The sequence below is a fragment of the Hipposideros armiger genome, unplaced genomic scaffold (genome assembly GCF_001890085.2).
Source record: "Hipposideros armiger isolate ML-2016 unplaced genomic scaffold, ASM189008v1 scaffold_200, whole genome shotgun sequence".
Taxonomy (NCBI): Eukaryota; Metazoa; Chordata; class Mammalia; order Chiroptera; family Hipposideridae; genus Hipposideros; species Hipposideros armiger.
In genome coordinates this window covers 1,884,962-1,898,154 of record NW_017731550.1, presented here as the reverse complement: position 1 = coordinate 1,898,154, position 13,193 = coordinate 1,884,962, and the positions used below count along the sequence as shown (strand labels likewise).

Sequence of the window (13,193 nt, the reverse complement as noted above, 5' to 3'; positions counted from 1 at the left end):
TTACCTCTCAGTCAAACTAATTTCTGTTTTATATTTGTCATAGATTAAGATTTGCATATGGTTTTATTTGGGAAAAGAAAGGAATCCATTGTGTTAAAAAGTTTGAAAAAAATTGACTAGATAATATCTGCCTTCTACTCTAGCTCTAAAGTTCTGTCAATTGACGTGGGTAACTAAAGCTCTGTTAGCATTTATATTTGGTTCTTACTAGTGGCAATTTGGTGAGCTGGGGCACCACACGTTTCAAGTTATTGTGGCTGTTTCATCCTGTTGGGTATAATTTCTCATGAATGGCACTGAATGACCGACCATTTTATGTCTAGCTTCTTGAGAATGCACACAGGTTCTAGGCTTAAAGTTGGGGAGGAAAAATATCCTCTTGCTTTACTCATATTCCATTTCAGCAAATTTATATTCATTCATTATTTGTGTGACAATTCTGTTGGCATCTGTGTATTTCTGTTCAGTAGAGTGCCATTCTATAGGCTGATTAAGCTATATCAGAATCTATGTACAACTGCAAACCTAATTTTTGTCAACTATTTATTACTAAAACATCCACAAAAGGCTTCCCATTAATGACTATAAAGCTGTGAGGATAAAGCGAGTTTCTTCACATAGCATGCCGTTTTCAACAATCACCAAGTCTAAATTTATTACTGCTCTTTCAACCAAAATGAAAACCCCATCTCTTTTAAGTTGAAGGAGGGGAAATCAATTTCAATCTAAAACATGAATCATTCAAATTTGTTGTATCACCTTTTCACATGAAATCAAGGTTCATTATAACAGTCAAAAATAACAGAGAGCCCATACAGTTGCTTATTGGCATGTGGGGGCATTTGAAACAAACAGAGAGATGAAATATTACTTGCAAGGGCACAGCTGGTTCCAAATTCAACAAATCAGTCAAGAAATAATGTTTGCCTGCGTCAGTCAGATCTAAACAGGGAAAAACTGGTATGCTACCCGCATTCTTCCTTTCACCAATAGCCTCTTCCATTTTCCTTTTGGATACAAGCTACTGCCATTTTTTTTTTTTTTAAATCTCAAAGAGAAGGTGTCCATCAAATTAAGTAGACTGGGAAGAAATATCCTCTAATATGAGAGGAGATTTTCCAGAAACTTAAATAGCACTGATTACATAAAGCATTTAAAATTAGAACTTCATTATTGTCTCCACGGGGTTGCTAAGGCAGGGAAAAGACAGTTTTGGTGGGTCCTTTGAATATTTTATGTGTTATATTTCTGAGGCAAATGCTTTGTTATCTGAATAAATGCATGCGTGTGTCTGTGTCTGTGCATGTGTATATGCGTGCGCGCGCACACACACGCGCGTACACACACACACACACACACACACACACACACACACACTCAAGAAAAGGAGATCAGTCCTTACAACATCAGTAGGGCCTATATTCTAGCAAAAGATTTGTTACCACATGCTTGAGAGAGCATTAAAGGGGGGACTGGCCTCCACACATTGTAGCAATATTATTGTTACGTATTTGGGTCTGTAAGCACAGACTCTGTTAATATTAAAGCTTGGATTGTCCCAAGTATTTCCATCTATAGGTCTCGGGAGAAGGTTGTTAAATTAAAGCATTGTGAATTTTAAGCACTTGGTTTATGTAGCTAAGATTCCTTCCTTCTTAACTAATTCTCTTCCTTATTTCCCTTTAGATTATGAGTCTTTTAATACATGTTCTATAATAAATACCTGTTCCTTTGTGAAAGTGGGAAATGAAGCATATACGTTTTACTTATAGAAATGACTTGTATTGGTAACGAAATTACTGATGAAATGATGGTGTATATTTGATGAATTGGACCCATAGATGGCAGGATGAGACCATTCAGTTCACATGCCTCAAGGAGAAGGCTTAGAGGAATCATCTCTTTCCGTTGCTCATGCTCATGAAGCAAGAAACACACTTGAAAATAATAACAAAATCCCAGATAATTCTGAATCCCAATTTTTTGTACTTATAAAGAATTTTTTTCTATGAATACTTGGCACACTGTCATCCACTATTAATTTGTTTAAAGCACTTGTTCCCTGAGGTTGATCTACAGTGACTGCAGACTTCTCTCTCTCTCTCTCACTCTCTCTCTCTCTCTCTCTCTCTCTCTCTCTCTCTCTCACACACACACACACACACACACACACAGACTGTTCAGATGCAGACACATTTCAGAAATTTCTAGTCAGATAATCTAGAGGATGAGGGATTCCTTGTATACTAGCTTTCCTGTAGTTTTTCCATCATACTGTTTGCTTTCCCCTTACTTGAGAAAGTATACACTCTACCTGAAGTAATTACATTGAAATTACAAACTTCTGTATTTAGAACTACAGTTCCTTTTATAATAATAATCTAAGGCCTACAGGTCACGGTAGGCAAAGACATTTCAGGTGACTTCATATGAAATCAAAGCCCTTTCTTGTTTCTCTGGGACCCAAGAAAGATGTGAGAAAACGGGAGAATGAGGAAGGCTTACAGAAAAGCAAGAAACATGGCATGTGTAGTTCCCTGAAGACCGGGGTTGCCGCATTTTGCAGGCCACGGATGAATAGACACAGCCATTGGGTTTATTAATCAGATTTGAAGCCCCAGTCAGACAAGCTGCTGAAGCATCGTGGCAGGACCTCAGTCTGTGCTCTTTCTTTCATAGCTTTGCCTGTAGGAAGAGAAGTTTCCTGCCCATCTCTCTGCTTCCTCATCTATTTATTTAACTTTACTCCACAGCAACGTGGCTCCTAATCTCAGTTTTTTACAGAAACTGGCCTGGCAAAGATCACCAATAACTGCCAATTGTCAGAGATGGTGGTTGATTTTCAGACTTGCTCGGACCTGATGCAGCATCAGACACTGCTGACGCCCTTCTTCTGGACCTGGTCTTCCCCCATGGCACTGAGCCTTCTCTGGCATCTCCACCAAATCGAGTCCGCATGTTTCCACAGGATGCTTTTCTTCTGCTCATGCCTTGATCTGATTTTAGTTGGATTTCGGTAATCTTTTCTTGTTCATCATTTCACTCTACATGGCCTTTATGAGAACTATTTATTCTCATGACAGAAGCTACCACCTCCATTGTGATAACTTCCAAATCATATCTCCATTCTGCACTTCGTATCCAGCTACCTTCTGCACATTGCTTCCAACTGAATATTTCTAAAATTGAATTTATTTCTTGTCTTTCAATCTCTACCTCCCCCTCAAATCTAAAAGTGCTAAACTTCCTCTTGTGTTCTATCCTGGTTAACGTTATCCAGACTAAATGTTGGGAGTTACCTAGATTTCCACAATCCCTTATGTAGTTTCTTTCCATTGACTCCTTTCTCTTAATTATCTACCGTCTCATCTCTGCTACTCTTTTTGTGCAATTATCTTCTTTTGTCTTTATTATTATAAGTCTAATAAGCTGGGTGTAGCCCTCCACATTGGCTAAGGACATCTTTCAGAAACAAAATCTGTTTATATCCTTCCTTTTGGCTTCCCAAAACCAGAAGGATAAAGTACAAATTCATTTGTGCCCCTGCCTGTCCTGATTCCACCTACTTGTCCAGCCTCATCTCTCAACACTCTCTTCTCCCATCTTTTACTCTGATCACATTAAAGTACTGTCATGTCTTCAAATGGGTTGGATTGTTGCATACTGCCATGTCAGAGCCATTCCATACTGCAGTCTCTCTCTCTTTCTCTCAACATGCCCCCCACCCCCCACTCCCATTCCCATACCCAGGCTCACTCAACCCAATCAATTCTTAGTTTAAGGGTCATCTCCTCTATAGCTTGCCCTGAGTCACTGAGACTGACTTGATTACCCTCTCATTTGTGCTACTGTACATGGTGCTCATGATTGTTGAATTAATTCTACAAAGTTCTGCCTCTGAAAATGAGAGAGTGATGACTAAGGTAGCATTTGAGTTGTATCTTAGTTATAATTCATATAGTGATATTACCTGCTCCAGAGGACAATCCTATCATAGCACTCAAGAGTGAATTAACAGCCTCTTCTCTGCCCTACTTTGGTACAACTGATTATACTGCATTACAATTGCTTGTTTTCTTGTCCTCCCACCCCTCTCCCATTCATCTGAGAAGTCTTTGAAGATGGGGTTCCAGTTCTATTAATCCTTTTCTTTCCAACATCTAGCAGAGTGCCTCACACATTATAGGCAGTCAATACACATATTTGGAGACTGAATGTTGCTATTGAATTAATTACCTGAGCTTCAGAATAGAACAATTGTTTTAGTTCTGCCTTTACTCTTTGAATCTCCTAGATGTCTGAACTTCTATGCTGTAAACATCATACTTAATCTGACATTAGTGCCACAAATTCTGGTTCATGCATTGAGCAAGGGATGAGGTTAAGCTATGAACTAGAATTGGGACATTATTTCAAATTTGCATGCCTTTTCTCTGGCTTGCCAGAGACAGATTACCATCTAATCCCTCATTGAAGTACTAGCAGTCAGTCATCAACTAAGGTCAGTCATATATATATATATAATCAAATTGAACTGAGTGCTCTTGGGGTATATGATGTGATCACAACGGTTAACATTTATTGACTGTTTACTTTCATCCAGGCTGAGTGATAAGTGCTTTATACGCATCATCCCATTTAATTTTCATCCTGTAGGTGGGAGCTATCACGGCCCTCATTTTATAAATGAGTTAAATGAGGCTTTAGCATTTAGGTAGCTCACTCAAAGTCACAAATAACTGATATGTGGTAATACTGGGGTTCCAACCAAGACTTGCTTGACCTCCTCTATGTGAAACATACACACACATTTACACACCAAAAAGCGCTACATTCCATTTTGGGTGGTCTTAGTTATGGCAAATCCCGAAATTATTGTTTCTTGCCTTTTGTCTTCTTGGTGATCTGGAAAATGTAGGTTATTACAAACTAGGAGTAGATTGTAACAGCCTCAGGATTTATCCTAAATAGTTATGGATAGGGAGCTGATCCCCAGTGGCTAAAGCTCTGTTGAAATGCTATTATCAACTAGCTTGAGTGTTTGCTATGTGGAAGCACTATGCTAGGTAATTCACATTTTTGATTACCCTGTCTTTGAGTATATTAACTGTTAGGAATACAAATCATAAAAGCATGACATTTGATTATTCATGGCATGTTCCAAATATCACCATGTATAACAGGGACACACTCTGGAGTCTCCTTCTTTTCTCCTGGATGAGAAGATGGGTGAGTTAGCTTTATACACTCCCAAAGAGCTGATCTTCAGTAACAGATGAAAAGCAAACCGTTAGCAGGTCACAAGCTAATATTAGATCAGCTTAAAGTGACTTCTACTCTTGGACCAGTTTAGAGGTTGAAGACTCTCCCATTCATAGACCTTGTGAAGATGTGACAGGGGTTCTTACCAAGGGACACACTGCTTTCTCTCCTGCTAGCATTGTATGAACTTTAGAAAAGCTGTCTCTCCCTATATATAGTTTGGAGATTCACAATGTCTGTGTTAGATAATTGTACTATTCCAAGGAGATTTAAAATTCCATAAAAAATGTGTTTAAATGTCCCTGAGTCTCATGTTTGCATAAGTTTTAAGTCAAACCTTGACCCCATTTGTCTTTTAAATACTTAAATTTGATATCTGATACATCTTGTTTATATTTAAATATTTATTTAAAAAGGATTTTTAATATATCAAAGAATAGCACCCTAAGTTATTAAAGAAAAGGTGATAAAAACCACAAGAAAGACAAACTTGTAGAGGTTTTATCTTTCAAAGAGTATTTTGCAAATGATACAATTTATCTCTTCTCCGCTGATGGTTTTATGAGTTCATAGTGAAAGACAATGAAATGTAGGAGTTAAAAGCTTGGGTTCTGAAGCCTGACTGTCAGGATTCCAGTTTTTGCTTTGTTACTTATTAACTTGTTAACCATATGACTTTGGACACACTTTAAATCTCTCTTTATCTTAGTTTCCTCATTGGTAAGAGAGGAATTATAGAATTTATCTTTTTTGGATTGTATGAGAACTAAATGAAGAAATTTATATGAGGAGACTAGAATAGGATCTGGTCCACAATAAACTAACAATAAGTGCTATTTGTAGCATTACCTTATATCTCTAGAAAGTGCAAATGCACATTCTACAGCTAAAACCCAATTTGTTCATCCATTTATTTGTTATCCTTTAAATTACTTAATCAATGTTTTGCTAAGTCACTTCCCCTCTAAAGATTTATTGATTGCCTATTAAATAGCAGACACTGTATTGGTGATATGGGAGATAAAAAAGTTAATCAGATATGATTTTGCTTTCTCAACAAACAATTTGGTAAAGAGATGAAAAATATATAAGGATAATTATTGTACACAACAGAAATGTTTAGTGCAGTATGATCTTCAGATGAGGTCATACAAGAGTTCTGCATATATGGGTCTTGCTTTAAACTTCCAGGTCTATGTTCATAATTACAGACAATATTTGCATACTGTGTCTTTAACAACAAATAAACTACACTAGTATTTTGTAGCACCTCTACATACAGGAAGCCAATGGCAAAGAGAGATCATTGAAGTCCATTCTGAAGAGACCACATTTAGAAGCTCTTGCAGCAGTGATTTATTTCAAGACGATTGTGTTAATGCTGCCAGAGTAACACAAACATTTAAATAAGTGACATTTGTTCCTAATTTGTTGCATTCATTAATGCTTCAGTTTGAACATCAGGATATGACTTCAGAAATTTAAATAGCAAAAATTTAATGAGTTATTAAGTCTTAAATTTTTCTTTACTTGCCTTTTTAATTCAGCTATTCTGTCAGGTCCTTGAATATTTAAGCCATTTAAAATATTAATAGCATACCAAGGAAGTATCAATATTTACATTAAATTGGAATTCACATTGTTCTATAATATTTTCAATGGTTTGTATTATTCATAATTACACTAAATAAATCATCCTTCTGGAAGAAACTCAAGCCAAGTATATTATTCTATGCCTATTGCACGACAACAAATGTTTTTCTTTCAGAGTGTAGATACTAAGATATATTAAGAAGTATTAAGCTGGAATAATAAATGAGGTGATGTGTTAAAAGCATATATAGAATAAATCATTTTCAAATGATTATTTTTTATTAACAGCAAACTGATATATTTTAAGATCAGAGTTTCCTAAATTGTAGTAATTTAAAGTTCATAAATCATAAAACTTACTGTAGTATATTTTTAAATAGTAGGAATATTATATATCCCATCCCCACTCCTGCAGAATGGAAATGATCACGTCTGTGATTAACTACATAATATTTGCATTTTTCAGAGACAGCTTACGATCACAGAATGATTACATATATATATATATATATATATATATATATATAATATATATATGTATGTATATGTTAGGTTACTATCAAAATATTAAATATAAGAGATAAGGACATCAGATAACTTGGTGGAATTGAAAAGACAGTATATTCACCATAGTCTTCTTTGAATATTTTGAGAAACACTCCATTTCAAAGTCAGGAATATTTAATTGGGTTAGAAATTAAATATTTGTTGCTTATTCAGCCTCTAAAAAGCACTAAAATGAATTGCAGGAGAAAACATACAATAGGTTGCTCTCTCCTCAACTCACCCTTGTGTGTGTTTGCTCTTCTTTTTTCATTTCTCGTCCTTAGGAACTAAGGTATGTTAGAAATATAGTATTTATTTTAGTAAAACCTTAAGTTGTATTTTAAAATAGTTTTGAGTAAAGTAGTTCTCTATATGAATAAAATATTTTGTATATGACCATTTACATACTATTTTTCTAAAGAAAACCAACAAAGAGTAAATTCAACCCAAATTAATCTATGTTTCAAGATAATATATTTTAAAGAACAAAACAGAAAACAAACAAAACCTCACCAAACCGTCTTTAGTGAGAAGACATTTTTCAGTGGTTCCTATCATTTATGTATATTTTTTCCCTATTCTCAGCTCTAAGACATTTTTCTAAGCATATGTAGACTTCTGTAGGGATTATAAAATTCTCAAACACACATATTATTTTGGGGCCATTTCCTCTGTGTAAGAAATGTGTCACATCAGGCTGAATCCTAAAATGAACATACTCCATTCTTATGTTTTATCTCTACTGATGAATAGGAGCCAAGAGGCCCATGGGAGCATTTTTGGCAACACTGTGTTACTTACGGTTGAGAGGCAGGCTCGCATTGGTTGTGCCTAGCTTGTTGGCAGCCACACAAGTATAGTTGCCGAAGTGCTCCTGTGTCACATTGGTAACAGTGAGAATAGATCTTGTGCTAAAATTTTGAATGATAATTCCTTGTTGGCCATTGAAGAGCCTAGAAGACAAAATAAACTCTAGGTAAATATGTATTGTGGTTATCATTTTCATTTTTATCTTAGATGGGGTTGCAATGCAACCCATAGACACTTATGACCACACTTGTATTAGTGTATAGCAAGATAATGGTGCAATTATATTTTCCTTACATTAGTAGAGGAAAGGAGAGGTTGTATGGCAGCTATAGACCATTACTATGGGATTATTTCCACTACATAACAAATTGAGCTTAGATATGTACATGCCCTATTCACACATTGTTTTATATTTCAGAAAATTAAACACACCACAACAATGGCATCTCATCTGTTAAAGTCAAGAGAGAGTAAAGGAAATTAATATAAAGACTCCATTAAAAGCACAAACTGATGGTTTCTAGATAGCCTGGCTAGGATATGTCTAAGCCATTTCAGATGATATTAGATAACCCCCATGAAAGTGAACCCTCCAATTGTGATAAGATGGTTCTGAGTGAGTCCAGAGTCAACACCACTTTATGGCTGCCAAGGACAACGCAGACAGGTGATTTGCTGCTAGATGACTAATGTACAAAAAGCCAGCAGGACAGTGTTAAGGATAGCATTGAAAATTGAGTCTCACCTCTGTCACATTTTAGGAACGTGCCTGGGAAAGTCTTTTAACTTTTCTGGGTCTTGGCATGGGATTAAATTTTGTGGGATTCCTACTTGACTACCCAACAGTCTCTCTCTGGACGTACCAGCAGAGGCCCTTCCTCTCACATAGGCTGGTGTAGCTTTGCTGTTCCCGGGGCCTCATCTGCTTCCCTCTTTTCCCGAATCTGCGCCAGTGGTCATCATCTCCTTGTATCTCTGCCATCCTGATCCATCCCTTCTCATCTGGTGCTGACCTAAGTCCTATCTCTTTTCTCTAATGCTCATTAAATGACTCTCTTTCTGTCTGCATGTTCTCCCCAAATTCTTGTGGGATATATAAAAAACCAAAACCACAGTCTTCAGTTGTTCTCTCTAGCAGTTCCCATGCACACAAGTCTTTTCAACCCAAATAAATGGATTGTTTTAAATTCCTCAAAAGACAGAGCCATATGGACATACCTTATTTTATATTTGCATCCTACATAGCACTTAACGGTGGTATCCTAAGTACATAATAAATAGTTTATAGGTCAATAGAGTTCGGGTGACATCCCCACAAGACATGGATTGGTAAGCCCTTTTCAGTGGCCCCTTCAAGAAATTCTCTCTCTCATTATGAAATCTGCTATCATGGGGATGCCAACCAGATAATAACTTTTCCTTAACTGTCCCCTATGTTTGTAGTGAATAAGATGTGCCGATCACAATATGAGCCATGTAGGCTCACAACCCAAATGGCATATTAGTTTTATCTCTTTAATGTGTTGAAGTTTTAGTACTAAATAAATATTTAATTACAAAGATGCTAATAAATGACATTCCCCAGAGCGTTTAGGTTGCAATCCTTTGCTTTACGTTATAGGACTTGAATCCGAATGTAGATAAGATACACTGTTGTTAAGTGTGGATTAAAAGAAGCAGCCGTGCTTGATTACTCTGCGAGTGACTTAAATTTCATGTAATAGCTGAATTTGGCTTATCTAAAACTCAAAGTTTAATCAGGCTAGTACAACTTTGAACTGAATAAATATGGAAACACTGTAACTTGAGCAAGAAACCTAATGATCTCCAATTCTGACACAAGAAAATAGGGCATAAAATGTCAAGGCTATGGCAGCTTTTACTCTTCTGCCTCACATTGCAGACCTATCAAAATCTATGCTAAATTCCCACAGTGATTATTGCATATTTTTCTGCATCAGAGTGAAAACTTTATTTTAACTAATTAATAGATGTTGTGTATTAAGAAATCACAGTTTCATTGTGCTGAGAGCGTGAGCATTGTGGCTGACATCAGTTTGCCCATATCTATGCTTCGGACACATTCTCCACGAGACTCTGCAACTCCCTAGACTATTAAAGCCCCGTTGTGCCCCATCTACCCAGCCAAGGTCTGTTTTGGTGCTAGAGAACTGAGAAAACAACTAGTCACGTTCTTCATCTGGCCAGACTCTGGGGATAAAAAATCTCAAGAGAGTATAGTTAGTTACTTCATGGAGCTGTTTGCTTATGTTCCTTATGGCTGTCCTCTAAGCCAGCTTCCAATTCCCTGTCCTTTATAATGTATCTGAAGGCAAAGCCACAGATGTTGCTAAATCGTGCGTCTTCTCCAAGCTCTGTATGTGTAGGCCCGTTTTTGGCTTCTGCGCAGCAGTACTACGCGCATCCTCACCAGAGTGGCACATTGGTGCTCCAACCCCCGCTGCTCCGATCAGCCTGGAGGGTGATTATGGCCAATAAAGAAGAAAAGTGTCTTCCCTGCGGGTATTTTGTTATAGGGGAAACTACCTCTCTGAGTTTGCAGGAGAATCCAAAGCTTCCTTTCTTATACAGTTGGGGGTTTCAGAAGTGCTGACTTCTCAAACACCATTTCAGAACCTCTTTGCCTGGTTACATGGCTGGAACGGCCTTTGCAAAGCTGACCTTGAGGGAGAGTGACTTCTGAGATGGAGTATATCTCTTAACGGTGTGCTTCTGTGATTTTCCTACAGGTATCCTGGTGGGATGTGGAACTTTCTCAGCTATACCAATTCTGAAAATAGTCATTAATTGCTACAAAGGTGCGTTCTGTGCTACGTGATTAGGGACACAGCTGGGCAACACATGACTTTTGAATATTTTTGAAGGCTCTTGAGGGGTCAAAGCTGAAGATAGGAATCAGACATATAAACAAGTGTTTACAACAGACGGTATTTTAGTCATAATGTGGACCCTGTTAATCAACACATCTACTCTTAGTTACTAGATATAAAAATTAGAACCACACCTAGAAGTCCTATCAGTATGGCCCTAATATAATTTTACTCCTTGATTAAAAACAAACAGTAAGAGAGCTGGTTAATCGGTGGCTCTTTTTTATGAAACAGATTTATTCCAGTACGGTTGGATATACATTCCTTTTGGTCAATAAAAAACATATACGTATTTGACAAAGTGAATTATCATTCTGTGTTAAAGAAAATCCTTGGTCAGTTTCAGGCATGTGCGTATAAGTCTGTTCAGAAATGATCCTGACTCTGTGGTTTTTTCATAACCGTTCCAGGCTTGTTTGAAACCAGGCTTCCTTGCATCCGTGAAGTGAAATCTAAAAGTCACAACTTAAGCAATAGTTTACAATATAATACACCGTTCAATAAAACCAGAGAACTAAATTCAAATTTTGCTTTATTTGGAATTATTTGTCTCTTTTCCCTAAACAATTAACTCTTTCAAGTTCTAAGGGAATCATTCTTGTATTGACTGAGATTATAGAATGAGAGGAGTTTTCCTATAGTCCTTATCCCCAAAGAGAGAGAAACTAATTTTGTTGAGCTAGGGGCTGAAGTATGGCATCCCTTTCCTCAGCACTAGATTGGCAGCATATGGTGCTTTCTTAGAAACGTGTGGCCATTTTTATTTATTTTTTTGGTATTTTTACCATTCAGCGAACCTTGTGGCTAGGAGTCTTCTATTACAGTGGTCCTCTCCCTTCTGCCACCTATAGGGGTTTGTTCCATGTCACTATGATCCTCCAAAGTTCATATGTTAAAATCCTAATCCCTAAAAGTGACAGTATGGGTAGGAGGGGTCTTTGGGAGGTACTTAAAAGTCATGAAGGTGGAGCTCTCATGAATGGGATAAGTGCCTTATAAAAGAGACTCCACGGAGATCCCCAGTCCCTTCTGCAATGTAATGATACAACGAGAAGTCCATGATCCAGAAGAGGACTCTCACCAGATCATGGCACCTTGATCTCAGACTTCCAGACTCCAGAACTGTGAGACAAACATCTGCCATTTCCAAGTGACTTAGTTTGTGGTAGGTAATTTGTCATAGCAGCCTGAACACTGAGGGCCTTTGCCCTTGCTCTTCTTCCTTCGGTCTTTTGCTAATGCCTCATCTCTGTGAACTGCAGGCTATTTGCTTTGCCAGCAGATGCTGCCAACTCATGAGTAACACAGCCTGACCAACTAACTAGTTATGAATTAGAGTAGACTTATATTTTCAAGTTGGAAGTAGCCCATGGAAAGCATGTGCCAGTAATACTTGTATTTCTGACTTCATGAAATGTTCACAAACTTTACAAGCATAACCCCTCTCAGGCAGTAGCTATCTAGGATGGCCAGGAGAGCCCCCAGCAATATCACAATAGCAAAACTGACCACATAGCCATGGGCACTGAATGTGAAGACTGCAAAAATAAATGGAGCAGTTACACTAAACCTCATTCATCTTATATTTATAAATCCAGCCTCACTATGCATTTTTGGACTTTTGTTTATTATCTGTCATTCCAGGTCAGTGGTACCAATAAATATTTCTAGGGAAACAAACTTTTAGATGCAAATAGTCACAGAAAGACTTAATTGCTATTTTACGAAACATATGAGAACATTGGACAACATTTACAATATTAAAATAACTTGGAATAGGAGAGGGAGAGGTGTTCTCAAATGATGATAGACCTTTTTTATCAGAGTAGAATAATAAGGGAATACGATAATAATAAGTCATGTTATATAATTGGATAAGACTAATATAGTGTTATTACTTGATCTTTGGGTATTAGCAAAGCAGAGATGAAAGACATTAGGAGAAGGAAGGTAGCCCTTGAATCATAGGAGTCATTTTTACACAAAGAAAAGAAATGCAACTTCCACCAATGGATTGTAGGCTTGTGGATTTTCAAGTTGAGCTAAAGCTATAACTCAAAAAAAGAGATTTAGAAAAAGTCATGGGTGATG

General features: G+C 37.1%; 1 protein-coding gene across 2 annotated transcripts in view; it reads right to left on the bottom strand.

The window, feature by feature from the left end:
• Positions 1-13,193, bottom strand: part of NEGR1 (neuronal growth regulator 1) — an 836,867-nt gene that overhangs the window by 171,020 nt on the left and 652,654 nt on the right. For both annotated transcript variants that reach the window (XM_019653229.1, XM_019653230.1), the window contains exon 6: positions 8,203-8,354. In XM_019653229.1, the coding sequence (XP_019508774.1) occupies positions 8,203-8,354 (152 nt within the window). The remainder of the gene's footprint in view (positions 1-8,202; positions 8,355-13,193) is intronic.